The following is a 27,440-nucleotide window of genomic DNA, read 5'->3' as shown; positions in this document are numbered from 1 at the left end:
CCTACTTTAAGGCGTGATGGAAACATTAAATAAACGTCACACCCCACATTCTGGAATGGAGTTATTAACTGTCTCATGCACCACCTCCTTTCGACGGTGGCGTGACAAAAGTCAGACCGGGCAAAAAAACTTATATCCTTGTATGTACGCTTAGACTGTGGTTTCGCCTTGCTCATTATTTCCTCTCGTAGCAAAAAATGTCCTACATATACCAGAAGAGCCCGTGATTTGCTAGGTACATTCCCCCTTTTCTGGATCATTGGAAACCGATGGGCACGTTGCACCTCATTTTCCCAGTCCCACCTGTCCAATTCCGGGAATGCACCTTTTAACAATTCAACCACAAAAGCCCGCACATCTTGCCCTTCCTTCCCTTCCTCCAACCCAAGTAATCTTATGTTATTACGTCTTTCTCTATTTTCATAGTCTTCTAGTTTCCAGAGCACGTCTGAAGATGTCTTTTCATGTTCCTGTCTTGCTTTTTGAAGCTTCACCACATCATCTTCAAGCTTCCCTGTTCTTTCTTCCACCTCAGAGACTCCACCAACCACATCAGCATACAATTTTTTCACTTTACGAAGAGAGCTTTGTATTTTTTTATTAGCCTGTCTTGCTCTTTGACTCTCAGCTCTAGCTTCACCCTGCATTTGTTTCAAAGTCGAGAATAACAATTCAAAATTAGAGTTAACTCCTCTCCCCATTGTCTCTGGGTTAGGTTGCTGTGACCCACTGGCTCCATCATGATATAATTGCGATGTGGCCGAATAGTTCCAGTCAAGCTTCTTGGCAACTATTGATTGAGGAGGCTCTGAAAACTCTTAGCACTGCTGCGTAGTCAACTCTTAGTCTTGCCCATCCTCCGGTCTGCACGTCCTCTGTGTACAGTTTCTTGTTCTACTTCAGAAACTTCTTGATCTGAGTCCTCAGTGTGACTCTCAGGAGACAGTGAGGCTAAATCTGGGTCTGTGTCAGAGCCTTCACTTATGGCTGAGCTTGAACCTGAACCTGAGCCTTCCTCCTCATCCTCGTCCTCAGCTTCATCAATCCCGGTAAAGAAACATTCGGTAGAGAGACACAATATCGAAATTAAAATATTGATATACAATAATATCGATGTTTTAATTTCGATGGTATAGAATATCGATGTGCAAAATATCGATAGACAGAATATCATTTTTAAGGTATGCATGTTATTAATATCGAAATTTTGTTTAGTGTTATGTATTTTATTATGTTGTTTATATGTTTGTTAAATATGTTTTTTAATGTATGTTTGGAAATTAATAATTGTGTTTACATTTTGCGTTTTAGTATCAGAGCGGGTTGTGGGTTTATAGGGGAATAGGGTGGGAAGTATTTTACTAATAATTAATTAATTATTATTTTTTAAAAATTGAATTAATTAGAGTTAATGTAGTAGTTTTTACTATTTTTTGTTATTGTTAATTAATAATACATTGGTAATTCATTATTATTAATTAGCTAATTAAATTAATTAGAGTTAATGTTGTAATATATTTAATTTTTTGTTATTGTTAATTAATAATTAATTGGTAATGATTAAATGATGTGATTTATTTATGTGTAGTGGGTTGTGTGTTTATAGGGGAATAGGGTGTGACATTATTAAATTTAATTAATTAAAGAGATTGTATTTATTTATTGGTATTTATTGTTAATTAATTGGTAATTAATATGTGTTAATTAGTTCATTTATAATTACATCAATTAAATAATATTGATTGTTATTAATTGATATTTATATTAATTGTGTTTTTTTGTATGTGTAGTGTGTTGTGTGTTAAAGGGGGAGTAGTGTGGGAAGTAATTTTTACCCCTATGCTATCCAACGCTTTCCCTACTGTTGCACCCTCTGGAGTGGGAATAGTAATTTTTACCCCTACGCTATCCAACGCTTTCCCTACTGTTGCACCCTCTGGAGTGGGAATAGTAATTTTTACCCCTACGCTATCCAACGCTTTCCCTACTGTTGCACTTCCTGGAGTGGGAATAGTAATTTTTACCCCTACGCTATCCAACGCTTTCCCTACAGTTGCACCCTCTGGAGTGGAAATAGTAATTTTTACCCCTACGCTATCCAACGTTTTCCCTACTGTTGCACTCTCCTGGAGTGGGAATAGTAATGTTTACCCCTACGCTATCCAACGCTTTCCCTACTGTTGCACTCTCTGGCGTGGGAATAGTAATGTTTACCCCTACGCTTTCCAACGCTTTCCCTATTGTTGCACCCTCTGGAGTGGGAATAGTAATTTTTACCCCTACGCTATTCAACGCTTTCCCTACTGTTGCACCCTCTGGAGAGGGAATAGTAATTTTTACCCCTACGCGATCCAATGCTTTCCCTACTGTTGCAATATATGGAGTAAGTATATATATTAATTTATATGTAGAGTTTTTAATTTATTTTAAATGTATATGTATTAGTTATAATTTTTTCAATATGTTTTAATGTTTTGATTTAATATTTGTAAAACTATATGTATTTTTAAATTAATTTTACATTATTATTAATGCATTTAAAAAAACGATATTTTTAAATTCAATATTTTTGTACTACGATATTTTTTGTTGTTGATATTTTTATACTTACCTTTATGAAGATATAACTCCGATATTTTTGATGTCGATATTTTTGTGTCGATAATTTTGTATGTAGATATTTTGTCTGTCGATATTATGTCATAGATTCGAAACATTCATCACTGGGTGAGCCCATAACTAGTGCGGGAATATTTAACTCCTGTGTGTTATGCACAGTACTGTTTCCGGTTTGTTTTTCCCCTGCATTTAAAATATCAGGTGGTATAGTATTCGACTCCACTAGTACCGCAGCTGCTTCGACTGCCATTGTATCCATTACATGTGTTACATCTCCCCCAATATGGGCAATGTTATTATTAACTTGAGCTACATTCTCACCACATATTGTATTACTTATAGCATTGTTTATGCTGCCATTGCTGCCATTGTTTTGAGAAGAACCATTGGTCACTGTACTTAAATCCTGCATAGGTCCCCCATCCATAGCTACTAATATCCTACTAACAGTCGGGAGCTGTTCCGCGCCGCTCCCCCGTACCTGTATATCAGTAAAGAGCTCTTTACCTGTGTCCTTTTCTGTTCCCTCAACTGTGTCCAGATTACTCGCATGTCTCTCCTTAACCGCCCCTGATTCCACTGTTTCATTCACTCTCCGCGTCTTGCTCTCTGAGGCCGACACCATGGGCTGCGCTTCGGACGGCTGCACGTTGCTCTCAGTCCCGCCCTCACAGCGTAGCTCACTCTGAATACCTCCCGCATCAGCCGCCTCTGTAACTGTAACAACCAGCGAGGTGAGTGATTGTATGTGCTGATGCGAGTGGGCCTGCATCTGTGTCTGAATCTGATCCGTTCTAGCAGATACCGGCAGTGAAGTCGTAGTCAGAGTCAGAGTCGGAGTCGGGACTGACGTTGAAAGAGGAGAAAATAATTCGTATAGGGTAGGCTGCCGCAGAGTCACTTCTCTCCCAGCTGTATCAGCGGCTGCTGTTTGCTCCTTACTGTTCTTTTTAGTGATGAGTGCCTTTCTTTTCTCCTTTTCTGCTTCTTTCTCCTTTTCTTTCAATTTCTGAGCACTTATCGCCATTGCTGTGCCTTTTGCCGCTTCTCTGCGATTCTGTGCTTTCGTCCTCGCCTTTGCCCTTAGGTTGGCCGCCGGCACCCCCGGATCGCTAGAGGTAACATCCTTGTCTTCAACCCGTTGCTGTTTGTGCTCCTTCGGAAGCTTCTGTATTTTGGGGGCCATAGCTTGCATCAATCTACTCCAGCCAGAGCGAAAATATCTTGCCATGTCTGACGCCAACAGGGATACACTCCAAGTTAATTCTCCTGATGCTGATGCCGTCTGCCTTAGCCCGGTCAAGCGTGGTGAAGCCTGAATCCGGACCGTCCAGTCGATTAATACTCCCAGCATTGCTAGCACTCCATATTCCTCCCGTAGCTTCTTCAAGAACAGTTTTCCTTCTTTTTTTTTTTTTATCCGCTTATTTCACCTTTTCTCGTTTGCTACTACATTCCCCAAAGTCACATAGCTGGCAAGTGCTTTCTTCTTAATTCTCGGGGTCAGGAAAAAGCATCCTCTGGGAGAGGAGAAAAAGAGTGACCTTCCCCTACGGCCTGCTGGCGGCCATCTTGCCCCCCGCTGGAAACAAAGGTTCAAGGTCTGTAATGTGGCTTTGCAATTCGGTCTTTGGAAGGGTCGTGTATGGGGCGTCTCTTCAAAATACCAATGCGCATGGGGATTTAGGAATGTTTTGCGACCGAAATGCGGTTGCAAAACATTCACACTTTAGCGCCAACTTAAAGTTGGTGCTAACCCATTTGCAAAGAGACCCCTTCCTCTTTGGGAATGGTTAAATAAATATTTTTTTAAGCAGGCAGTTGTCGAAGGCACCACACCTACTCTTAAAAAATGAAACTTAAATGCTTCATTTTTTTTTTTAACACTTCTCATTTTCGTTTAAGGAAAACGGGCTACATTTAAAAAAAAAAGCAATCACAGACATGGTGGCCCGCTGACCCCAGCGGTCCTCCATCCTTGTGGTGGCAGCGAATTGGAGTGGGTTTTAAATTGTGACCTACCTCATTAATATTCATGAGGTAGGTCTGTTTGCGACCCACTACGTATCGTTATTTAAGGAATAGGGGCTAAATAACCCCTTTGTCCATTTGTGATAGCGATCCCCCTAAAAATCGCTATTTGGTAATCGCTATTAGTTATGTCCATACCTCTAGCCATCAATCCTCGATGATCTTTTGAGATAAGTAAGCTACATGGAAAATGCTCGGTCCCAAAAAACATAATCAGAAAAACAGACTGAAATGTGGCGTTGTGAAAAATACCTAAAAAAACTGATGATCTGAAAATCATCAATCTTGCATATCAAACCAAAAGTCGAGATAATCGTGAAAAGGGAACTTCAAGCAGAAACGTGGAACAAGCAAAGTAAAGAGTCCAGAGTCAGGAGATCACGAAGATTGTCTATGAAAATGTACTCATGAAGGAATTTGTAAGAAAACTCTGAATAAGAAACCCAAATTAATCTGCATTATTGCTCGATTTTAAATGTAATATTCAAAGATATTTTTGGGAAGCAGGAAACCCTTCTGTGAAGTATCACTTTAGGAACATAAATATTACACTTAGCTCATTACTGGCATCAGTTGCTTTCTCAGAGGTGCTTCTGTGGACAAACAGTAGAAGAAAAACATTAAAAACTTGGTTGGATAATTTCACGATCTCCTTGCTCCCTCTGCTGTTTAACTGAATGTAATGCACTGAATCTCAAGAAGTTTAAATTGGAAAGGACTGAGGACAACACTTGTAATACGATAGGTCGCGCATTTGCAAGACTTTGAGTTATTGGCATTGTAAATTGCACTGCCTTTTATTTATGTGTTTTGAAAATATGCAAATGGTGCGTAAACACGCACTTTGTACTTATAGTCCTTGTTTACATTAAGCAAGGCTGGCAGTAAAAAAGTTCATATTTGCTGGCAGCCTTGCTTTTTATAAGCAAGTACTATAAGTACAAAGTATGTGTTTATGCATCATTTGCAGGTTATTAAAAACATAAATAAAAGGCAATAGATCAAACGCTCACAAATGCGAGACCTATTTCATTGCAAATACTTGTTGTTGGAAGTACTGAAGGGATTTTGGGTGTAACTAAAACTCTGTAGTCTGCTTCACCCTGAGCTTCTACCCTGCTACCTTCAGATCAGATTAGTAGCATTAACAATGACGGCAAACTAAATAGAAGTACCTTCATAAAAGCACCAAAACAAACTCAATGTGCAGGTTTGAGTACAGTCAAATTACATGGGGAACTCAGCACAGGGCGAATTGTCAACCAAAGAGGTGTAAAGAGGCAAATAGACAATTAAAGGGAAAGAAACACAATGGCAGATATAAAAGGAACCCTAATCTCTGTGCACCATCTGAGTTAATAGAGGGAAGTTCATGCAGCACATGATTTTACTTATTTCCTAAATACACCGGCAATGTGCCTAGGTGACAAGATTGTTGAACTATAAGCAAAAGGTATTGCATTAAAGCTACAGCAAAGCCTGAGCAAATCTTCATGATTTGATAGCCTAGGCTCTGTGTAGTTCTAGGGGGGTCTGCCATAACAGTAGTTGTTAGGGGCACTGTGCTATATTTGCCTGAGTAAGACGGATGGTTTAACAATACAGGCATTGCAGTGTGAATATATTACATTGCAATGTAGAAGCAGAACACGCATTTCATCTGAATGAGACATTTCCTAGTTATCACAAAGGAAAGTTTCAATTCTATTAAGGACGCGGAGGCGAGGATTTTGCTAGTCCTTTCTCCATTTATTGGACAGCAAGTTAGAAGTAAAAAAGAAAAACATCAAACCATAGACTACCCTAACCAACATGGCAGCGGTAGTCATGGTAACACATCAACCAATAAGAGTCCATGGAGCAGCATATAGGGATTCCCAGTCGGTAGTCCTTCCTCTTTCTTGTGTGCTGCCGTAGGAAATAAGTCATCAACCACTAGTCCGCCTTTTGATCGGAACCTAGAGAAGAGAAACAATAATAATATCTTGTCCAGAACAATGTTGAACAAAGTCAAGAACATTGCAATGGAATAAATGAAAACAATTTGCAGTAATAAGAAAAGCATCATTGAACAGTAATCCAAAATGTACATTAAGACATAAGAATAAGGATACTTCCCTCAGACGAAGAAAAAGTCATCAAAATCTAGTCTTGGGAGGGAAGGCTCGATAAAGCCTGGGTGGGAAAATCCTCGCCTCCGCGTCCTTAATAGAATTGACACTTTCCTTTGTGATAACTAGGAAATTTCTCATTCTATGTCAGGAAGCGGAGGCGAGGATTTTGCTAGTTCAAAGCTTACTCACCACCAGTGAAGCAGCCTCATGGTTTGGTTTAAAATAAAACTTTTTGAAAGTTGAATCCGAAGACCAATCCGCAGCATTCATAATATCCTCCAATCGTCCCCCTACCTGCACAGCCTTGGAAGCCATTGCACCTCTAGTGGAATGAGCCCCAAAGTCAGTGATATTAATGCCAGCTTCGGACATAATCCACCTGACCCATCTGGCAATGGTGGGGGAGGAAACTGTTTTAAACGTTTTTTTAACCGCAATAAGTAATTGCCTCTCGCCTGGAGGACGAAGTTCAAGAGTAACATCTTCATAAGTTTTAAGCAACGAACAACACATAGTTTAGGTGAATCCGGGAATGCTGGATAAGATACTGACCTGGTATTACATTTGGTTCTTCTTGAAACTGTAAACGTAACACCCTCCGGGGTAAAAACCCTGGCCGAGATATCAAGAGCACGAACATCCGAAGCTCGCTTACAAGAAATCAGGCAGAGAAGAATCGCCAGTTTAGCAGACAGTTCCATACGCGAAAGGTACTGATTATCTTGCCAAGACTTAAGAAAATTCAAAACCACATTAACATCCCATAACCCAGAATAACGGGGTTCCGGGGGACGTGAAAGGCGAATACCCTTGAGAAGTTTACAAACCCAAGGATGCTCACCCACCGGAGAGCCATCAACAAGAGCATGACCAGCAGAAATTGCCGACCTGAAGGAATTAATGGTGCTGTATGCCAATTTCTTTTGGAAAAGATCAGCGAGAAAGTTAATCACATCAGTGACAGAGAAGCCCATGGGATCCAGGTGTTTTGCCACACACCAACGAACCCATCTGTTCCACGCAGATCTATAACGCTTAGTGGTGTTGGGGGCCCAGGCTCCTCTAATGAGGAGCTCAGCGTCTTTCGAAAGTGAGTCGCAAGACCAACGTCCCCTGAAATCCTCCAGGCCATGAGATGTAGATGGCCTTGGAGAACTAGAGGATGTGGGTGACCCAAAGGATCCGTCAGAATGTGATCGAACGACGGTAACCGAAGAGGTCTGTCCCAAGACAGCTCCAGAAGAGAAGGAAACCAGCATTGAGCTTTCCAAATTGGAGTGATCAAAATCAGAGATGCTCTCTGTCTGCGGATCTGAGCTGCTACCCTCTGAATGAAAAGGAAAGGAGGGAACGCATAAGCTGGAAACTGGGACCAGTCTTGTAAGAAGGCATCCACTGCTTCCGCACCCGGATCCGGTTTCCAGCTGTAGAAGCGGGGAAGTTGGGCGTTCCATCTGGACGCAAACAAGTCCATCAGTGGCAGACCCCAAAGGTCCGAAATTCTCTGAAATATCGAAGGATCCAGCCTCCAATCGCTGGCATCCCGAAAATTTCTGGATTGCCAATCCACCACAATATTCAGATCGCCTGGGAGATATTCCGCCGTGACTGAAATCTGACGAAGAAGGCAGTAATTCCAGAAGTCCTTTGCCAGATCCGCTAGGACTTTGGAATGAGTGCCGCCCAGATGATTTATATATCTGACCGCAGTCGTGTTGTCCATCCGAAGAAGAACACAACAAGAGACCCTGGTCGTGGTGAAAGAGCGAATTGCGAACGAACCCACCAGGAGCTCCAAGCAATTGATGTGGAGGTGAAGTTCTTCCTCCGTCCACCTGCCGCCCACCGAGAGGGATCCGCACTGGGCGCCCCAACCCCGGCGACTGGCATCTGACTCGATCACAAGATCTGGACGGGAACCGAAAATCGCCTTCCCGTTCCACGCATCCATGTGATCCAACCACCAAACAAGTTCCGATCTGGCTTCCAAATTTAAGGAAATCAGTTCCGAATAATGGAGACCTTTGCGAAGATGAAACGCCTTTAGTCTCTGGAGAGCCCTGTAATGAAGGGGGCCTGGAAAAATGGCCTGGATCGATGAGGACAGTAAGCCCACAATCCTGGCTAACTGACGGAGAGATATCCGATCCCAACGGAGAACCTTGCGAATCTCCTTTTTGATCTTGGAGATCTTTTGGGAAGGAAGATGAAGCGTTGCATCCGTAGTTATGATCAGAAATCCAAGGAAAGTCATTTCCTGGCGAGGAATTAAATCCGACTTCTGAGCATTGATGATGAAACCCAGCGATTGAAGAAGGGAAATTGTAACCTGAAGGTGATGAAGAAGGAGATCTTTGGACTGGTTCATTAAAAGAATGTCGTCCAGATAAATTATCAGGCGAATCCCCATTGTACGGAGATGTTCCACCACAGGGCGCAGTAGTTTGGTAAAACACCAAGGCGCTGAGGAAAGACCAAAGGGGAGCGTACGAAATTCGTAAACCTGATTCCTCCACAGAAACTGGAGGAACCGACAATGAGGGGGAAAGATTGGAACCGAAAGGTAAGCATCCTTCAGATCCAAGCGAACCAACCAATCGTTTTGCAACAGAAGGTCTCTTAAAAGATGGATGCCCTCCATCTTGAAATGCCTGTAAATCAGCCACTCATTGAAGGAGCAGAGATTTATTACCGGTCTGAAACCTTTGTCTTTCTTCTCCACTAAAAAGATATTGCTGAGGAAACCTTTTGGATGAAGAAAAGAGGGAATGATTGCGCCTTTTTGCAACAAGGCCTGAACTTCCAAATCTATAAGTTCCTGTTCTGCGCTTGAAAAAATTAGAGGTCGAGGGCGAGAGAGTTGAACAGGGGAACCGTAAAACTCGATGTGAAAACCCTGAACGGTTTCCAGAACCCAAGAATCTGAAGTTATCGACGACCAGGCCTGGGGGAACAACGCTAATCTTCCCCCCATTTGAACCAGAGAAATGATGCGAAATCTTACCATTAAATCCTCTGGAATTGGACTGGTTGCCACCACGTCCTCTGCCTTGGCCTCTGCCTCCTCTGGAAGGGTAAAAGGATCCCTGGCGTCCGTCATTCCAGCCGTTGTTTCTTCTGGCTTGACCTCTATTGGGGCCTTGTTGGAATTGGCGGCCGGAAGAGCGACCCCTGCCTCTGCCGGCCCCGCCAAAAACCTTCTTGGGAAAAAACTTCTTTATGGAAGCTTGCGCATTGTCTAGAGCAGAAAAAGTAGCAACGAATTTTCCTAACTCCTTAACAAAAGGGTCCCCAAACAAGGCGCCTTGCGCAATCGGACCCGCCTCTGAAGACGACAATTCTCCCAATTTCGGATCAATTTTAAGTAACAAGGATCGACGACGCTCCGCTGAGAGAGCACAATTAGCATTGCCAAGAAGGCACATAGCCCTTTGCGACCAACCAGTAATATCATCAACCGAAAGAGGCACGCCTGACTCTTTAGAGCATTGAGCTAATTCAATTATTTTCGTCAGAGGACCAACTACATCCAAAAGTTTATCTTGACAGGCTTTCCAAGACCTATCTATACCCTTCTTAGGGTCCTTGATATATTTGGCAAAGAAAGTACACAATTTCGGATCAATTTCGGGAGTGCATGCCACCCTGAAGGAAAGAGAAGGGCGTGGCCATTCAGAACGCAGGCGTAAACGTACATCCTGAGGTAAAGGTTGTCGAAGCTTAGCAGCGACATAGTCAGCAGTAGACTGTTCAGGAAACCATTCAGATGACCTGGGTCTAAAAATAGTAGATGGGTCAAACATATCAGGAGGAACAAGATCACCCTCTGAAAAACTAGGAGCACTAGGTTTTGGGCGCCAAGACCTGCTCGCATCAGAAAAATCCTCTGAGGAAGCATCCTCATCCTCATCTACATAATCGGCCTCATCCTCATCTCCCTCAATGGGAAACCCTTCTTCCGGGTCAAGGTCCTGGGTGGCAAAACCACCAGTCTCACCGGGTGAGTCTTCCCCCCGGTAGGGTGCGCTTCTTAGCGTGCGCGCACTCTTACGAAAGACCTCAGATAATTTGTTGAAGCCTTCCAGGTGCCCCGCGTCACGCTTCCTGGCCGTACGTGGTAGAGCACAAGGGACACCACTGGGCTCTGCCCCGCTGTCACCAAAAACACCTGAATCAGTCTTAAATACATGGGCAGACAGCTTATTTACACTGTCCTGCAGAGGTGCCAGAGCCTGTGCTATCGCAGAAGAAAGGAGTCTGTCCACCTCTGCAGGAGGGCGCGGAAGGGGCAACTGTGGCTGATCATTAGAATTTGCCATCACAACATTAGTAGGACTGGACTGCATTTTAGCAGAAAAACTGGTACCCATATAACAAACACCCCAACTATATATAAGGGGAATCCCCTCAAACAGGTACCACAGGCTAACTTTAAATAAAGCCCAAAACACAAATATACTGACTGAATATAATTAATAATAAATTCAAAATTTCAGTCAGAAATTAATTCTTGCCGTCAAAAACGGCGTCCGTGTGAGGAGAGAGGCCAAAAATAGTCGAAGCGCAGAGCCTCTGCGCGTTAAAACACCAGCGCGAAGAGCGCTGAGGAGAACAGCCGGTCGGCTGTCAAAAGCCGGTACCAGGACTGCGCACGCGCTCAGAAAAGACGCTCGAGCACAAGCCTACCGCGTCAAATACACATTCAAAGAGCCTACAACAAAGGCGAAGTCAAAGGCAACTCATAAAAATCAATAATAAAGCTGTCAACATCAAATATAAAACTGCCACGACAAAGATCAATGTCTGAAGAAAAAACGTGACTTATCTTGCCGAGGCAGCAATGGAGAAAGAGGAAGGACTACCGACTGGGAATCCCTATATGCTGCTCCATGGACTCTTATTGGTTGATGTGTTACCATGACTACCGCTGCCATGTTGGTTAGGGTAGTCTATGGTTTGATGTTTTCTTTTTTACTTCTAACTTGCTGTCCAATAAATGGAGAAAGGACTAGCAAAATCCTCGCCTCTGCTTCCTGACATAGAATTCCAAGTAACTGCAGCCGTAAAAAAAAACTGGGCCTTACCTCCTGTTGTGTGTGCCCCATACAACCAGCCAGCAACCATGGAGCATTCCTCCTCTTACTGGCGTCTCTGCGTGACACTGTTTATGTGGTTTGAAAGCAGCTGACATGACCAAAGTTCTGCATTTAGATTCCACTCTGACAAGCGCATTTATCAAGTTAATAGGACTTAATATAGCACGTGTCAGTTTTTAAGTGCGGCTGCGAGTGAATCGGGCATTATATTAATAAAGAAAGTATTTGGCGACTGTGCACATTATAGGTATTGTATGGCTGTGAATATTATAGGTATTGCATGGCTGTTAATAAAGCGGGCGCCATGTTAATAAATAAAAGTTTTCGGCGGCCGTGCACATTGTAGATATTGCAGGGCTGTGAATAAAGTGGGCGCAATGTTGATAAATAAAAGTATTCGGCAGTCGTGCACATTGTAGGTATTGCATGGCTGAGAACATTATAGGTATTGCGGCGCTGTGAATAAAGCGGGCGCCATGTTAATAAATAAAAGTATTCTGCGGACGTGCACATTATAGGTCTTGCGCGGCTATGAATAATCCATGACAAGAGCATTTATCAAGTTAATGGGACTTGATATAGCGCGTGCCAGTTTTTAAGTGCGGCTGCGAGTGAAGCGGACATTATGTTCATAAATAAAAGTTTTCGGTGGCCGTGCAAATTATATGTATTGCGCGGCTGCGAATAAAGATGTCGCAATGTTAATAAATAAAAGTTTTCAGTGGCCTTGTACATTATAGGTATTAAGCGGCTGTGAATAAAGCAGGCGCCATGTTAATAAATAAAAGTTTTCAGCAGCCGTGCACATTATAGGTATTGCGCGGCTGTGAATCATGCGGGTGCCATGTTAATAAATAAAAGTATTCTGCGGCCGTGTACATTATAGATCTTGCGCTGCTATGAATAATGCAGGCGCCATGTTAATAAACAAGGAGTCCCTAAACATGACATACCAACAGCCGCATCGCAATTAAACTGTAGTTGGGCGGTGCTGCTTCCAATAAAAATGGAAGTGATGCATCGGACCAGCAACCAATAGGGAGGTCAGAAATTATAAATAAGCCAATTGCAAGCAGAAGCCAAGCAGCAGGCAAGATTACCCTCGTAATATCGATAACTAGATGTCTCGCAGACAGGGCATGCGCGCTGCCTACGCGAGACCTAAAAACAAGCAGGTCAGTGGTCCTATTGAACTGTAAATATTACCTTGCAGCCAGCCAGTGTGTGTAAAGTTAATTTGCACAATCTCCAAGAGAAACATAACAATGGCTCTTATCTGCATGTCTTGTAGTAAAATCAATAATGGTTCTGAATATGATATTCAATGTTATGGCGTTATGGCTTTCTTTATTCTAATTTTGAACATGCCCAGATATATTTTCAATATTCCCTCGATCCAAACCACCTAAGCATCACTGGCTCACGATAGGAAATCATCCATACATATTTTGGCAATTCAATCAATCATTTAGATAACTTGTATTTATTCAAAGAAACAAACCATATTTCCATATTAAAACAGATCTAATAAGGCAGTAACACATTCTTTTGAAATACTTCACCTAATAGATCGATACATCATAAAATCAATGGTAGTGCATCTGGGGAATTTGCCAATTGAGCTCTCCTCTACTGGAGTATAGACTTTAATTTGTCTCATGTGAGTGTCTCTTCCATTCTGGTGATTGGCCAAAACTGCAATCTGAATCATAAATGTGCGGATGGGCTTCTTATTAGAGTCTGTTAAAGGCACATGAATCCAACCACTCGGTTCCACCAGCTCGAGTTGCCGAATTTCCTGAAGGTTGTGGAAATTGTTTCCCACTCTGACAGAGATTTTGCTGGGGGTGTAGCTTTCATCCGATTTATAGTCTGCATAAATACACAATGTCTTTACAGTTGTCTTCCTTCTGAATTGAATGTTCACTAGATGTGGTTGAGACCCATCTGACTGCCAATAGGTTTCTAGATTATCATCTCGCAACTGATCCACACCAAATCCTGGTGACAGGGACCAAACAGCCTGTGACCCTATTTCCCGAACAGTTCCAGTTCTTTCTAATTGCTTGGGGTCAGCACCGGGTGGAGTTTTACTGGGTGTTGTCATGTCTCACTTCAAATGGAAGTGGCGGTGAATACACAAATGTTTCACAGCTACGCCATCACATATGTAGCACGAGGACAATGTCTTGCTTTTCTTTACTCAGTTTCTGTAAATTATTCCTGGCACTTGCAGGCAAATCTTTACAACCGGGAAATTGACAAAACAGCAGCCTTTCTAAATCATCATCTAAAACTCGCGGGCAGGGTCAGCCGTAGGAGGCGCTCTGACTGTGCGTCACAGGACGCAGCAGCTGATCAATCAATCATTTAGATAACTTGTAGCGCTCGACTAATCACCCGTAAGGGTCTCAAGGTGCTGGGGTGGGGGGACTGCTGGTCCATCGAAGGCGATGTGGTATAGTAGAAGAGCCAGCTCTACAGCTCCTTACTGAATTGAGCAGTGATGGTGATTGCCTGAGGTGGAGAGGGAGGGTGTCCCAGGTCTTTGCTGCGAGGTTGGAGAAGGATCTGCCAGATACGTGGGATGGTAGCCAGAGCCAGTTGGGTGGAGCGAGGTCTCTGGTATGAGCATGGAATGCAAAGCAGTGGTTAAGGTACGCAGGTCCCGCGTCGTGTAGGGCTTTGTAAGCATGTGTAAGGAGCTTTAAGGTGAATCTTTTGCTGACTGGGAGCCTGTGGAGGTCTCTCATGTGTCCAGTGATGTGGCTCCGGCGGGGGATGTTGAGGATAAGTCTGGCAGAGGCGTTCTGAAAGGAGTTTCTGGGTGATGCCGTCGTAGACTGCGTTGCCATAGTCGATTCTGCTGCTGCTGATGATGATGAGAAATGTGTAGATCACAACAAATAGCCTGGGGTGTCTCGATGCTGCCTTTAATGTATTCAGTACAGAGGAAGTAAGACAATCAAACCGAGAACAGCCAGGTTTTGAGGCCCTTCCTGAATTTCAAGAGACTATTCTCTTTTTTCAACATGATAGGCAAGGAGTTCCAAAGGCTTGCCATTGTGGCTGTGAAGCTCCTACCACCCAATCTCACCTTAGTGGTTCTAGGAATAGTTAGGTTTCTCAATTTGGCCGATCTAAGGGCTCTGGCAGGAGTGTAAGGTATGAGAAGTTTCCTCAGCTGTAATGACCCAATATTGTTAAGACATTTAAAAGCGATACATAATGATTTAAATTGTATCCTCTTAGCCACTGGAAGCCAGTGGAGTTTGATCAGAGCTGGGGGGACTGAGTCAAACTTGGGGATGCCCAACAATAATAATGCTGCTGCATTCTGGGCTGTTTGAAGTTTGTTAATGCTACAGCGTGGAGTACTAGAGAGAAGGGCATTGCAATAGTCGAGTCTTGAGGAAATCAATACTGAAACCACTGTCTTCCTTAAATCCTTAGGTATTACCGGGAGGATTTCCTCAAACTTTTTAGGATGAAGAAGCATGCAGAAGTGGCAGCGTTGATTTGAGTTTCAAAGGACAACTTGGTGTCAAACAGGATGCCTAGATTTTTGGCTTTAGGTACTGGCTTGGGCAGCGGGCCCAATTGGTCAGGCCACCAGCTGTTAGTCCAAAAAGAAGGATAGGATTGTTCCCCAGCAACAAGACTTCAGTCATGAGTGCGTGGGTGCCCGTCTTTCTGGACACAGTGGGGATCCACTTGAAGATCTTTCAGAGCAGGCATAGCGTGTGCAAACAGGATGATGAGTCAGCGTTGATTTGGCGGCTCATGGTGAGCGAGGAGTCCAGGATGATTTTAGTGCATGGTCTATGGTCAATTAAAATAAAAGTGCCCTTTCCAAACCTCCTGGTCTTTTTTGCATATATCAACGCTGTTTTTTTACTTTGCTTGCCTTTCCATTTTTTATTGTAGCACAGTGTATAGGTGTAAGACACATTTCACGGCCGCCATCGCGAGCGTTAGGCCACGCCCACCCTCCCAGCCTATTAAAAGCGCTGATTACAAGCGCGCCTATTGAAATTGAAATTGAAGACCTCCGAGGCGGAAGCCGGAGGTGGTGTAACTCGTGATTTTAAAACTGCTCATATTCTGATTGTTTTACATTTGTTTAAACTTTGTGCCCACTGAGAAACCCACTGTGCATTTGTAAACTCCGGCAAGCAAGCACTTACAGCGGATTGTAGCGCTGTTCCTTGCAGCGGACTTCACGGCCGCCATCGCGAGCGCGAGGCCACGCCCCCCGTTAGGCCACGCCCACCCTCCCTCTCCTTAAATGTGCTTCCCACGCAAGCGCAGCGGACGAGCGCAGCGGACGAGCGCAGCAGGAGCGCCGTCTGCGCGCCGAAGGCGCGCCTAGGGCAAGCCTGTCTGCGCCCGTCCGCGGTCGTACGCGGTCCAGGGCCACAACCCCTGCTCCCCCAGATGGACACATACGGTGGAGCAAGCAGGATCTACTGAACTTCTGCCACAAAATCGACGATTCCTGCAAGCATAGTCTATGCGTGGAAAACGATATGGGTTGCGAACACTGTCACTTCTCATTCGACCATGGTAAGAATACAACCAACATGAGCTATACCATACAATGCGGACTGCTTAACGTACGCTCACTGAGAAAACACAGGCTAGACCTTTATGATCTACTTACTGAGAACCAATGGGATCTTGTGTTTCTAACAGAGACATGGTTAGATAATGAGTCTACACCCTACGCCCTTGAGGCAACTCCAGGAGGGTACACAATACATAGACTGGATAGACCCGCAGGCAGAGGAGGCGGAATCGCAATTATAGCCCGCGAAAACCTACGATGCCAGCTAGATAGCTCTCCCATCCTGGACAGTGAAGCAGGGAGCTTCACTGTCAAAGTGAATAATAACTACACGCTAAAGGGCATACTAATTTACAGACCCCCAGGCCCCATAGCCAGGTTCGAGGAGAGTTTGGTTGAAGGAATCATAGAAACCGCACTGTGCACTGACAAGTTTCTGGTACTCGGGGATCTCAATCTTCATCTTGATAACCCCTCAGACCACGTCAGTAAGAATTTTGGCCAGGCACTGAAAGCCCTCCAACTCACCCAAATTGTTAGAGGCCCCACCCATCAACAGGGTCATCTGCTGGACCCCATATTTGTCAACTGGGGGGAAGCGGAAGCTATGACCCCAATTCCCATCCCATGGTCGGACCACTATTTGGTCCCTTTTTCCATACGAATCCCGGGAAGCAGACCCCCACAGCCACCAGCTATGTACCACCTCAAACGGAAATGGGCTACATTCTCTCAGCCCAAATTCTGTGCAGAATTAACGAAAGGAGGAAGCCCAGGAGGGAAGGATGCTGACACAGCCAATGCTAACCTCTGCACACGCATTAATCAGGCACTAGACTGCACAGCCCCTTTGCTAAAAACCAAATCTGGGGGACGCACAAACAAAACTGCCCCGTGGTTCAACGTTGAACTAAGAGTTCAGAAAACTGCACTGAAAAGAACCGAAAGAGAATGGCGCAAGACTCTCTCTGAAGAAGCCAGAAAGAATTATCTAACCGAGAGACGAACCTACCATGGACTAATCAGAAAGACAAAAACAGCATATTTTACGAATAGGATTAGTGAGGCTGGTAACTCGACGAAAGAGCTGTTTTCACTCTACAAAACTCTTTCAAGCGGAAACCCAGCTATTGCCCCCGCTGACTGCTCGCCAGAATTGTGTGACAAAATCGCAGATTTTTTCTCAGATAAAATAACAAAAATCTACTCAGCATTCCCTACGCAGTCCAAATCCGGGGCAGACTTCGTTGAAAGCCCAAGGGAGTGGGGAGATAAACCTAGACTTACCAACTTTACTACCCCTCCCACGGAAGATCTTCTAAAAATCTGCAGGTCGGTGAAGTCGGGCTCTCCGAGAGACCCTACCACACCCAAACGCCTGACGGATAGTTTAAGGGTACTAGAACCATACATTAGACATGTACTCGATGTATCTTTTACCACCAAGACAGTACCTAGGGAGTGGAAAAAGGCGGTGGTTCTGCCCCTCAGGAAGAAACCTACCATCAGTTTTGAGAAACTTGACAATCTCCGCCCAATTTCACTCCTACCCTACCTAGCCAAGGTGGCCGAAAAAACGGTCAATAAACAACTGATGGACTTTGTGGAAAAGGCTGCCTTATTGCACGACACCCAATTCGGATTCCGCCCCCGCCACTCTACAGAGTCCGCACTGCTTACTGCAGTTGAGACCCTACGTCAGGGGGTAGATGAGGGACACACCATGGCCCTCATCCTATTGGACCTGAGTGCAGCGTTCGACACTGTGGCGCACAACAACTTGCTACAGTGTCTGAACAACGGAGGTATATCCGAAGCTGCACTCCAATGGCTACAATCCTTCCTGACAGGGAGAAGCTTCCAGGTTCGCCAGGGCGACCACTACTCGAGAGACATAGGTTTGGGTCAGGGCGTCCCCCAGGGTTCGTCACTGAGCCCAACCTTGTTTAATCTCTATGTCTCTCCAGTGGCTTCAATTGCCGTGAGTCACGGATTGAGCATCCTGTCATACGCCGACGACACACAGCTGGCTATCTCCCTATCGCGTGCACCCGGTCTTGCGATGGACAGTTTCAGGAACTGCATGCAAGAACTTGCAGCCTGGATGTCCACCAACTGCCTTAAGTTAAACGGCAACAAGACCGAGGTGCTCGTTGTGGGGGGGAACCCATCTGTTTGGTCGTCGGCGTGGTGGCCTCCATGTCTGGATGAAGCTCCCATACCCCGCCAGGGAGTAAAAAACCTAGGCGTATGGCTCGATGCTGACCGATCTTTCGGACCCCAAATAGACCGAGTTGCAGGCGTCTGCTTTGGTGTCCTAAAAACCATAAGGAAGGTTCTTGACCTCCTTCCTATGTCAGCACGGAAAACATTGGTACACGCCCTTGTGACATCACGCCTAGACTACGGCAACCTACTCTATCTGGGTACCACCTGCAAAGCCATGAATCGCCTTCAGGTAATACAGAACGCGGCAGCCCGTCTCATCCTAAAAATCCCTAAACGACCAAACACCAAAGCCGCTCTCAAAACCCTCCACTGGTTGCCAGTAAAAAGCAGAGTGGAATTCAAAGCCCTCTGCACATGCCACCGCATCCTGGCTAAGAAATCTCCTATTCCACTCCAGAACCTAGTGACAAGGTATACACCTGCACGCGAGCTGCGCTCCTCATATGAGGGCCTACTTAAGGTTCCTAGGGTCAAAAGAGCCCGTATGGGCGGACGTTCCTTCCGCTATCTGGCAGCAAAAAAATGGAATTCCCTTCCTCTCCATCTTCGTCTGGATCCTTCCGAATCCAGCTTCCGCAAGAACCTAAAAACATACCTGTTCTCCAGATAACGGATCACTGGTCTCCACCTCGCTCAGAGTTCTTCAGTTGCAGCGCGGGGACACGCTTTGGCGTAACCAAGCGCTTTACAAGCTACCCTTATTATTATTATTATTATTTCAGTAGAGTGTATTTACAACAGCTAGCATACTAATTCATTGCTGTGGCCACATTGTACCTTGGGAATTTTCCATTCGTCTGATAGACAGTATTTCCAACTCTGCTATGTCTAGCAATATAGGAAACATAAAACTCATTCAAGGAAAAATTCACTTAGGGCCTGACTACAAGTTGCATGGTGGAGGGGTGCCGAAATTACCAGGTACAAGATTGCAACGGCACTCCAGCACCATGCAATTACAGGTTATTCTCTGGTGAGTGCGGAATAACTAGTGGAAACAGTTTTACAGAGTCAAAAACAGCTTGCAAATTCACATTGCTGTCCAGGGAATAAGCTCTTTTCTGGGGGCATAGCTGTTTGTTGGGAGCGGGGATAGTGTCTGAGGAAGGTAAGGGTGGGGGCTGGCAGGTGGAGTCCTCCATGCTCTTTCATTCTTTGAAAAGAAAGTGCTTGTGCCCACAGCCCCTGCCCAGACCTACTCTCAATTTTACAACAAGGTATTTCTGCCTAGTCAAATTGGGCTTGGTGTTCCTGCACACTGTAATTCTGTAAGTACACTGTGGCACTTGTAATAGGGCAGAACACAGGGGCATAGCTAACGTTGGTGCAGCAGGTGCGGTGGCACCAGGGTCCAGAGTGGACCATTGTACCCTGAAAATTGCTGTATTCTACTACACCAGCAGCCGTCAAAGGGGCCATTTTCCCTTGTTTGCCCCTGAGCCCTTGGCATCCCTGGTACACCACTATACGCTGGTGGCCTGTTTTGGGATTCATTGGGGAAACAGACACTTTGCCTTCTTCATGGAAACTTCACATTATCTTGAGCGTCACTGCAGTCAGAGCATGTCTTTGGAAGTGGTTTTAAGTGTCTTCTGAGAACTCTGTTTTCTGCTTCAAAAAATCTTTACTTCTAAATAGAACCAGCAAGTCTTCCATCAGTGCTGTGGGCATGAGGAAGTCTTGAAGAAGATCCCCTTGTCGAAGGCTGTGACTAGCTAGAAGTAAACTGTGGGACTTATGTTGTTTAGATGATTAGCAATGCATCTACCAGTTGTGATTGAAGAAGAGTGAGAACAATTTTTTTTCCAGCGTCCTATTGATTTCTTTTGGTGGTGTAGGAGTGGAGGGGAAATTGGTGATGTGCTGGTGACTTGAGGTGAAAGTTTGCTTTGCTATCATCTTGATGACATTATGGTGGATCAAAGATTGTTTGTGACCATGCCTAGCTTTCTGCGAAGAACAGAAACCAGCAAAAAGAAGGTCTGGACTTTCAATTTCAAAAGGGGCAATCTGATTTGAGGCCAGTCTGATTTGTCAAACTTAATGTTCAGGTCATCCAAGATGCAGACATTGTTGTAGCTCATTGAAAGGTCAGCAATGTCACTTTGGACCATCTGAGAAGGATGGATGTTTGATGGGTGTCTAGAGCAAAGAAGAGGAGCAGGTTGGAGAAGGACAGCATCAGCTGAGCATAGGCTTGCAATATGCAGCTGGCAAACTCTGAAGTGGATGAAGGCAAGGAGTTACTGAAGAACACTGCTACTCATCTGGAGACCTTTTAATAACACTGTTTTCTATCAAGATTTGATTGACCCATGAAACGGCCTTGTGACCGTGAGGGCGGCATCTTCAAGGCAGAAGTGTGAATGATGCAGGTTTTATGTTTATGTGGCCCCCTAGAGAACAGTATGGGGGTGACTCACTGCATAAGCTTATTGAGTTCACTGGAGAGCAGCGTTGCAAGATGGCCTATAGCTGGTGGTGGCCAAGTAGGTACTCCGTAGCGGGTCAAAGAGAGTGGACTAGAAGGCAGGCCCACTGGACAACAGTAATGGGCAAACAAATGTGCTTTGGCAAGGGAAGTGGTAGATGTAGATGTAGGATATGGGAACTCAGTCCGGTGGTTTGGGGTACTCATAATGATTTTATACATTACTTTGTGTATGCTTTAACAGGAAAGAGGAGGGTGAAGAAAGGTGTGGGTGGACAAATGGGAGGCTTCTGATGAAAAAGATTTTAAATTGCTTGTCTTCTATTCCTCTGTGCATATTTAGACTATAAGTTCGAGCATTCTTCTGACATATACAACTTTATAGTACATAAAGGCAGATACAAGGTATAATACAAAAAAAATGTCTCATACTTTATGTGCTCATATGACGCCATACAGATCATTGGCAATTGTGCCTACATACAGCAGTTATCTGAAGTTTACTTTCCGTTTACCTTGCATAGAGAGGTGGATGGAGCATAGGTTTTTTATCCCGATACTATGTGAAAAAATATGTCTTCAGATAATGTATACATTACCAATTCTATTTTTTGAGAAAATAAAAAAATATATATGTTTCCAAAATATTTTTACAAAAATACATAATAATAAAACGTTTTGGTACAGCCATCAATTTGACTATGCTAACTGCGTCTATAATCTATCGTGTGAAGCCCTTGTTTTTGAGGGAAGCATTAATGATAATTCCTTGTTTATAATCATTCAAATATGCACACTAGTTTATGATAGGAGAATGTTATAAAAAGTAACAATAATTAATTAAATACTTGAGAATTTAAACATTAAAATTTACCTTGGAGAAAAGCGGTAACTCAAAGCGGTTTTCCATTTCTTAAACATAATGAATATTGTACAGGAGATAGTGAACGTATGGTACAATCAACTAGTAGAAGCAGTGCAGTCGAAAAACACAGTAAAGAAGTGGAAACAAATTACTAACAAATACCAGGTGGTTATGGTATTGAGCAGAATATTGTTTATAAATTGTCTTCCCACAACAATTTCCTAGCTGTGATATTGACTACTACAATATTGTGAAGGTAAGTATAAATAGGTAAGTGTAGGTTTACTAATCTTACCTCATAAATGTCCCTTAATGATATAAACATGTATACCATATAATTTATATCTACAAGGTACAGAGATGTAGAGTTGTGATTATATCAGGACGATATTTCTGAACATGGCATTCTGGCATACAACTGTGGCTATCTGTGACAATGTAGAGGCTTGTGTAGCATTAGAAGTCATGTAAATGGGCATAGTGGGTGGTTCTCATTTGTTGTCACTTTCTGGGTCAGTATATTTGTATTCGAGGGTGCACTGTTCAAAAATAATGTACCCTAATAATCAGTATTACTTTAGATATTCTGCTACTCATTTGTCACCAATGTTTCAATTGATTGTTGTAAAATGTATGAAATTAGAACATTGGAATGTTGGAAGCTCCACTGAAAACAATGGAGTGCTCCGGGCTTCTAATGGCCGGTAGAAGCCCGGAGCTCAAACATTCCAATGTTTGTTCACAGCTGTGGCTGTGAATATAGGCCTCATGGAGCCCGAGGGGAGATCAATGCCCTCGGACTCCATGAGGCCTTTCTTGCACAAATTAGAACATTCTGCCCTCAAGGGGCAGAATGTTCTAATTCAATTAAAGCTTTCTGTGGTGGGCTCTACCGACCATTAAAGGCTCTCTCCTTTGTTAAAGTCCCTCACCTTCGGCTTGGGGCTTTAACACTGGCACAGGCCTTTAATGGTCAGTAGAGTCTTCTGCGGTGAGCTCTAAGGCTATATTAGTACAACTTTCAAAAAGCATAACCTAACTAACATGATTTGCATCCAATGCCCCTTTTGGTTACAGATGTGGTTTAAAAATATTACTCATGAATTAGTGCACTCGTGCATAAAATCAAATGATGGGCAAGCTCAAGAGCAAGTTCTTTATGAATGTGTAGGGATCAGCAAACAATACACATTAACTGGGCGCAGTGGTTGGTGTTTTTAGTGTTTCTTTCGCCAGAACAGTCACTGCTTTCCGAGTCTTAGTGAGAGAAAGACATGACATAGTCAGAATCTGATAACCTGTTGATAGGACCCCATATTTGGGCTCTCCACTTTGGGGTTCATATCCGCGGTGCCTGTCGGGTTGACTCAGATGAGCCTTGGAGGAACAACATCTGAGGAATAAGAATATATTACATTTGTTTCTGTGTTTACAGAGGTGTGGACTGAATTTATTTTCTGGAGTGAGATATTGATCGCACACATGGATTGACTACCTGCAATCTCTTCTGTTGTTCAGGCGCCATCTCTAGTTATTGATACTGCCTCATTTGTATTCTTGTTTGAAAAGGAAGTCATTTGAAACTCTTGCTTCACTGGAAACTTCTTTTCCTGAACACAGCATTTCAACGCAGTTCTGATCTCTGTCCTGCTTGTCTTGCTCACAAAACAGTACAAAATGGGGTCAGCGAGGCAGTTGAGGCTTGCTATGGCCAAAGTTATTTTGTAAGGTTTAAATATCCAGCTGGCAAACTCACAGGAGCCTGGCTCCCCAATGCTGCGCATTAGTAGAAGGACATGGTAAGGTGTGAAGCACAGAAAGAAGGTTGACAGAATTGCTATCAACAATTTCCTTATTTTCTTCTTCGCTTCATCAGCAGTGGCTTGATTATGCTTCACGGCAATATCTATCTGTTTATAGCAATATGCCATGATCACCAAAGGTAGTAAATATGCAACACATATCCGGAAGATGTTGAATGATGCTTTCCATTTCATTATTGGGAACGTATCATAACAAAGTGTATCATTTTGGTTCCTATTCAAGATTTGTTGGCACGTGAGAATGAACACATTTGATGTGATTTCAACAGACCACACAACAGCACAGATGTTCCAAGCAGCTTTTCTCGTACGTAGCTGCTGAAACCTCAAAGGATGGACAACACCAATATACCTATCCAATGAGATGCAGGTAAGGAAACCAGTACTGGCATAAAAATTGACATGCATGAGGAAGACGCTCAGCTTGCAAAGATGGTCTCCTAACCTCCAGTTGTCGTGATTTAAGCCATAATCCACCCAAAATGGCAGTACAAGAGTGTACAGAAGATCAGCCATGGATAAGTTGAAAAGATATACTCCTAGTTCATTTTTCCTTTTTATCTGCGCACATGAGAGAATGAGAGAGGCACAGTTGGCAGGAATGCTGATCACAATCACAGTGACATAGACAGCTGGAAATAGATACTGATCAAGTTCATGCTCAACATTGCAGGCTGTGCTATTGTTTGCCATCGTCGTCTAGATGAGCGTGGAGGTCTTTCATTCATATCGAGCAGAGGAGTGCGGTGTTAGCAACGTGAGACACAGGAGTGACTGCTGTTACTCTTCACATGACAGTCATCCATGTAGAAATCATCTGTGGTCAAACATCATGATACCATATTCCAAGCCAGAGGTCATCAAAAGATCAGTAGATGCTCTGCCAGGGACATCAGGACATCTTCTTCAGGAATCCTGCATAAGAAGAAACATTTTAATCAGAGTCAAAAATGTAATCTCCACAACTATTTAATACAAGAAAGTCTGGACAAAGCATGAACAGAAAGATAACCAGCACCCTTAATAGAGGACTCTCATTTAATAGTAAAGCATGCCCATGATTTGATTACACACACACAAAGTCTTGAGATAATTTCCTTTTGAACGATTCACTTATCCTGTAAACTTTGGATTGCGAAAAGAGAAGGATTAGTAAAGGATTGCATGGTCTTTAAACGCTAATGACCCAAGAACATGGATACGGATCTCATGATCCAGTTTGGGCATCCAGGAGAGAAATGTTCTGCCACGAAAAAGCAGAACAGATGAAGTCTAACGTAATCCCCTGAACAATCGCACAAGAGAAACACAAATATGAGGTTGTATATTTCAGTAGGATTTTTCAGTGATTTAGAAAATTACAGTTGCATTTCCAGTGCTTATAAAGAATATTCCTTTAATGTCCTTCCTTAAGTCATTCATGTGGTCAATAGTTTTTTCATTCTGTCTCGTGTCTCACTCCCTTCCTTTCACACTTTCCTTACTTTTTCTCTCTCATGTAACTTTTCAATTTATCTCTCCTTGATTATTTTGTACTCCAGCACTCAAACTCATCTTTGCACCAGGACAGTCCCATCATATTTCAAGGATGAGCATGGCTGGAGATAGGTTTGCACTTCATTAAGATTTGAATTCTGCAGATAAAAACATAATAGTGTACACTTAATGCCCAATTCCACTTCTCATTACTTCAGACAATTTTCACCATTTGCTAAACGAAGGTGTTCTACTTAGGGCGGTATTGCCTCCCGCAAGATACCAAGAAAGGATTTAGCTACTACATACATCTTTACTGACTTATCTGATGCTTTTCCTGTTATGGGGAGAAGGCTGCTGAGGGATTATTATGAATATTGTTTGCCATATGATCTTAGTGACAGCAAATGATGCTGCTCTATGAAAAACAGTTAGGAGTAGCAAAGAAACTTCATGTCAGGCAGATAAGATTGGTTGCTCGCCTGTGTCTCCCACACCATGGTTGTGCAGCATAGGAAATGGGCTATGAGGGCAGTCACAAGGGTATATATAAGTGGCGAGGGCAGTCACAAGGGTATATTAAGTGGCTCACCAACAGTGGTGTCTTCTCTGTTATGGCAGAGGAGGGCTGTCCCTCTGCCTCAGGGAGCAGTTAAAAACAGGTAAAATAAAGTGATAATAAAGCAGTTTTATTATCGTTTTATTTATCATGACCAGAGCGGAGCCGGTTCTTGGAGGTGGGGCCATCCTCTGACAGGCAAGTATGGAGGGCACATGCAGTGATGGGCACTGCAAGTCTGCATGACGATTTCCCTGGCTGTCTTAGGACCATCATGTGCACTTAAATGTCTCCAGGTTATTGCGTGGAGAACAGCAGGCACAGGCTCCCAGTCCATCTTGGAGCATAACAGCAGCACGCTCCGCCCAATCCCGGCGCTGCTCTCATGCTGGGTAATAGTATTACCAGCATGAGAGCAGTATCTGGATTGGCGCAGGGGAGTTTCGGAGCCTGTTTTCAGGAGAAGAGCACTGAGGCAGCAGGAGGCGAGGTGGAGAGGCAGCAGGTATGTTTTTATTTCAATGTATTATTGTCCCCTGCGTTCCCCCACCACTTTTCCCTCCTGGCAGCCACCACTGCTCATGAAGGGCACTGAGTGGAGCATAGCAGAAAATTACATCATGCAAAGGAGCCTAGAGGTAGAGGGAGACCTTATACTGCAGCATACGTGCAGCAAACGTTGGTGTTGTCCACTTTCTACTAAAAAGCGAACTGAAAACGTGACACTGTGTAAATGGGTTTGTTTTCTGTCTAATAAAAAGATGTTCACAAGCTTGAATAATACACAAATCATTTAGCACAAAGGTAGGAGAACTCAGTGCTAATTTCCAACAGATAAGACGCACAGCTGCACGTTATACGTGCCTGTTGTTTGGGGTGACGGGGCATTCAGACTTGCTGCCTCCCCTGTAGCTGTTATTTCTTTTAGGGAAACGTACACTGCTGTTTTCCATGCTGTGCCGCTGTTGAGCTTTAACAAAGCTTGCGGGGTAGCTTTTCTTAGTTCACAATCTAAAACCAATAGTACAATCAAGGAGCGAAGTGTATGGGGCATAGGAAGTAGGTGCAGGATACAAAGGTGCAGGACACAAAGGAGAAATGTTTAAATTCAAGACCTCTCAAGCAATGAAGGTGCCACTACATCCTCTGGAACACACCCAGAGCGGATCTAGGAACTGCTCTCATGCTCTGGAACTGGAAGCTCGCCTCACAGGCACTTCCATGACCATGCCTTCCCGTAAACCTAATGTTACTCCACTGTACAACTGCACTAACTTTTTTTTATTTAAAAAAAAAAAAATTATTGAGCAAAGCAGAGGATAAACAAAAGAAGAGAAAAACACATATCCTTTACAAGGTTTTTTAGCAGCTCAGGGTAACATTGAGTCAAATCATCATGAATTTGACCATAATCATTCTGTACATAGCAGCTTATACATCACTGAAAAAAATGAAAAAAAGAAAAAAGAAAAGAAATGCCTAAAACATTCTATTCCCTAATACCATTTTGCTATCACAATATCACAATATGATAATAAATGGCCCTAATTCTACATATCCGGCCAAACTTATTCTTATTCATAAAGTGCCTTGTGCAAAAAGTGCTAAGTGCAAAATACTACCATATTAT

The 27,440-nt window shown here is 43.6% G+C and overlaps 1 protein-coding gene and 1 pseudogene across 3 annotated transcripts in view; both read right to left on the bottom strand.

Moving 5' to 3' along the window:
* Positions 1-6,480: 6,480 nt before the first annotated feature.
* Positions 6,481-27,440, bottom strand: part of GPR65 (G protein-coupled receptor 65) — a 64,446-nt gene continuing 43,486 nt past the window's right edge. Inside the window, exons 2-3 of one of the 3 annotated variants that reach the window (XM_078660009.1) lie at positions 23,448-24,690; positions 6,481-6,608 (exon numbers count right to left, since the gene is read on the bottom strand). In XM_078660009.1, the coding sequence (XP_078516135.1) occupies positions 23,467-24,468 (1,002 nt within the window). In that variant the 5' untranslated portion in view covers positions 24,469-24,690 and the 3' untranslated portion in view covers positions 6,481-6,608; positions 23,448-23,466. Of the gene's footprint in view, positions 6,609-22,835; positions 24,691-27,440 lie in introns of those variants that run through there. The other 2 variants (XM_078660010.1, XM_078660008.1) reach the window with 2 other exon arrangements.
* LOC144782738 (anaphase-promoting complex subunit 10 pseudogene) lies at positions 13,340-14,209 on the bottom strand (annotated as a pseudogene).

This window comes from Lissotriton helveticus, chromosome 9 (genome assembly GCF_964261635.1).
Source record: "Lissotriton helveticus chromosome 9, aLisHel1.1, whole genome shotgun sequence".
Lineage (NCBI taxonomy): Eukaryota > Metazoa > Chordata > Amphibia > Caudata > Salamandridae > Lissotriton > Lissotriton helveticus.
The sequence above is the reverse complement of the archived record's forward strand: the minus strand, read 5'-3'. Positions and strand labels throughout refer to the sequence as shown.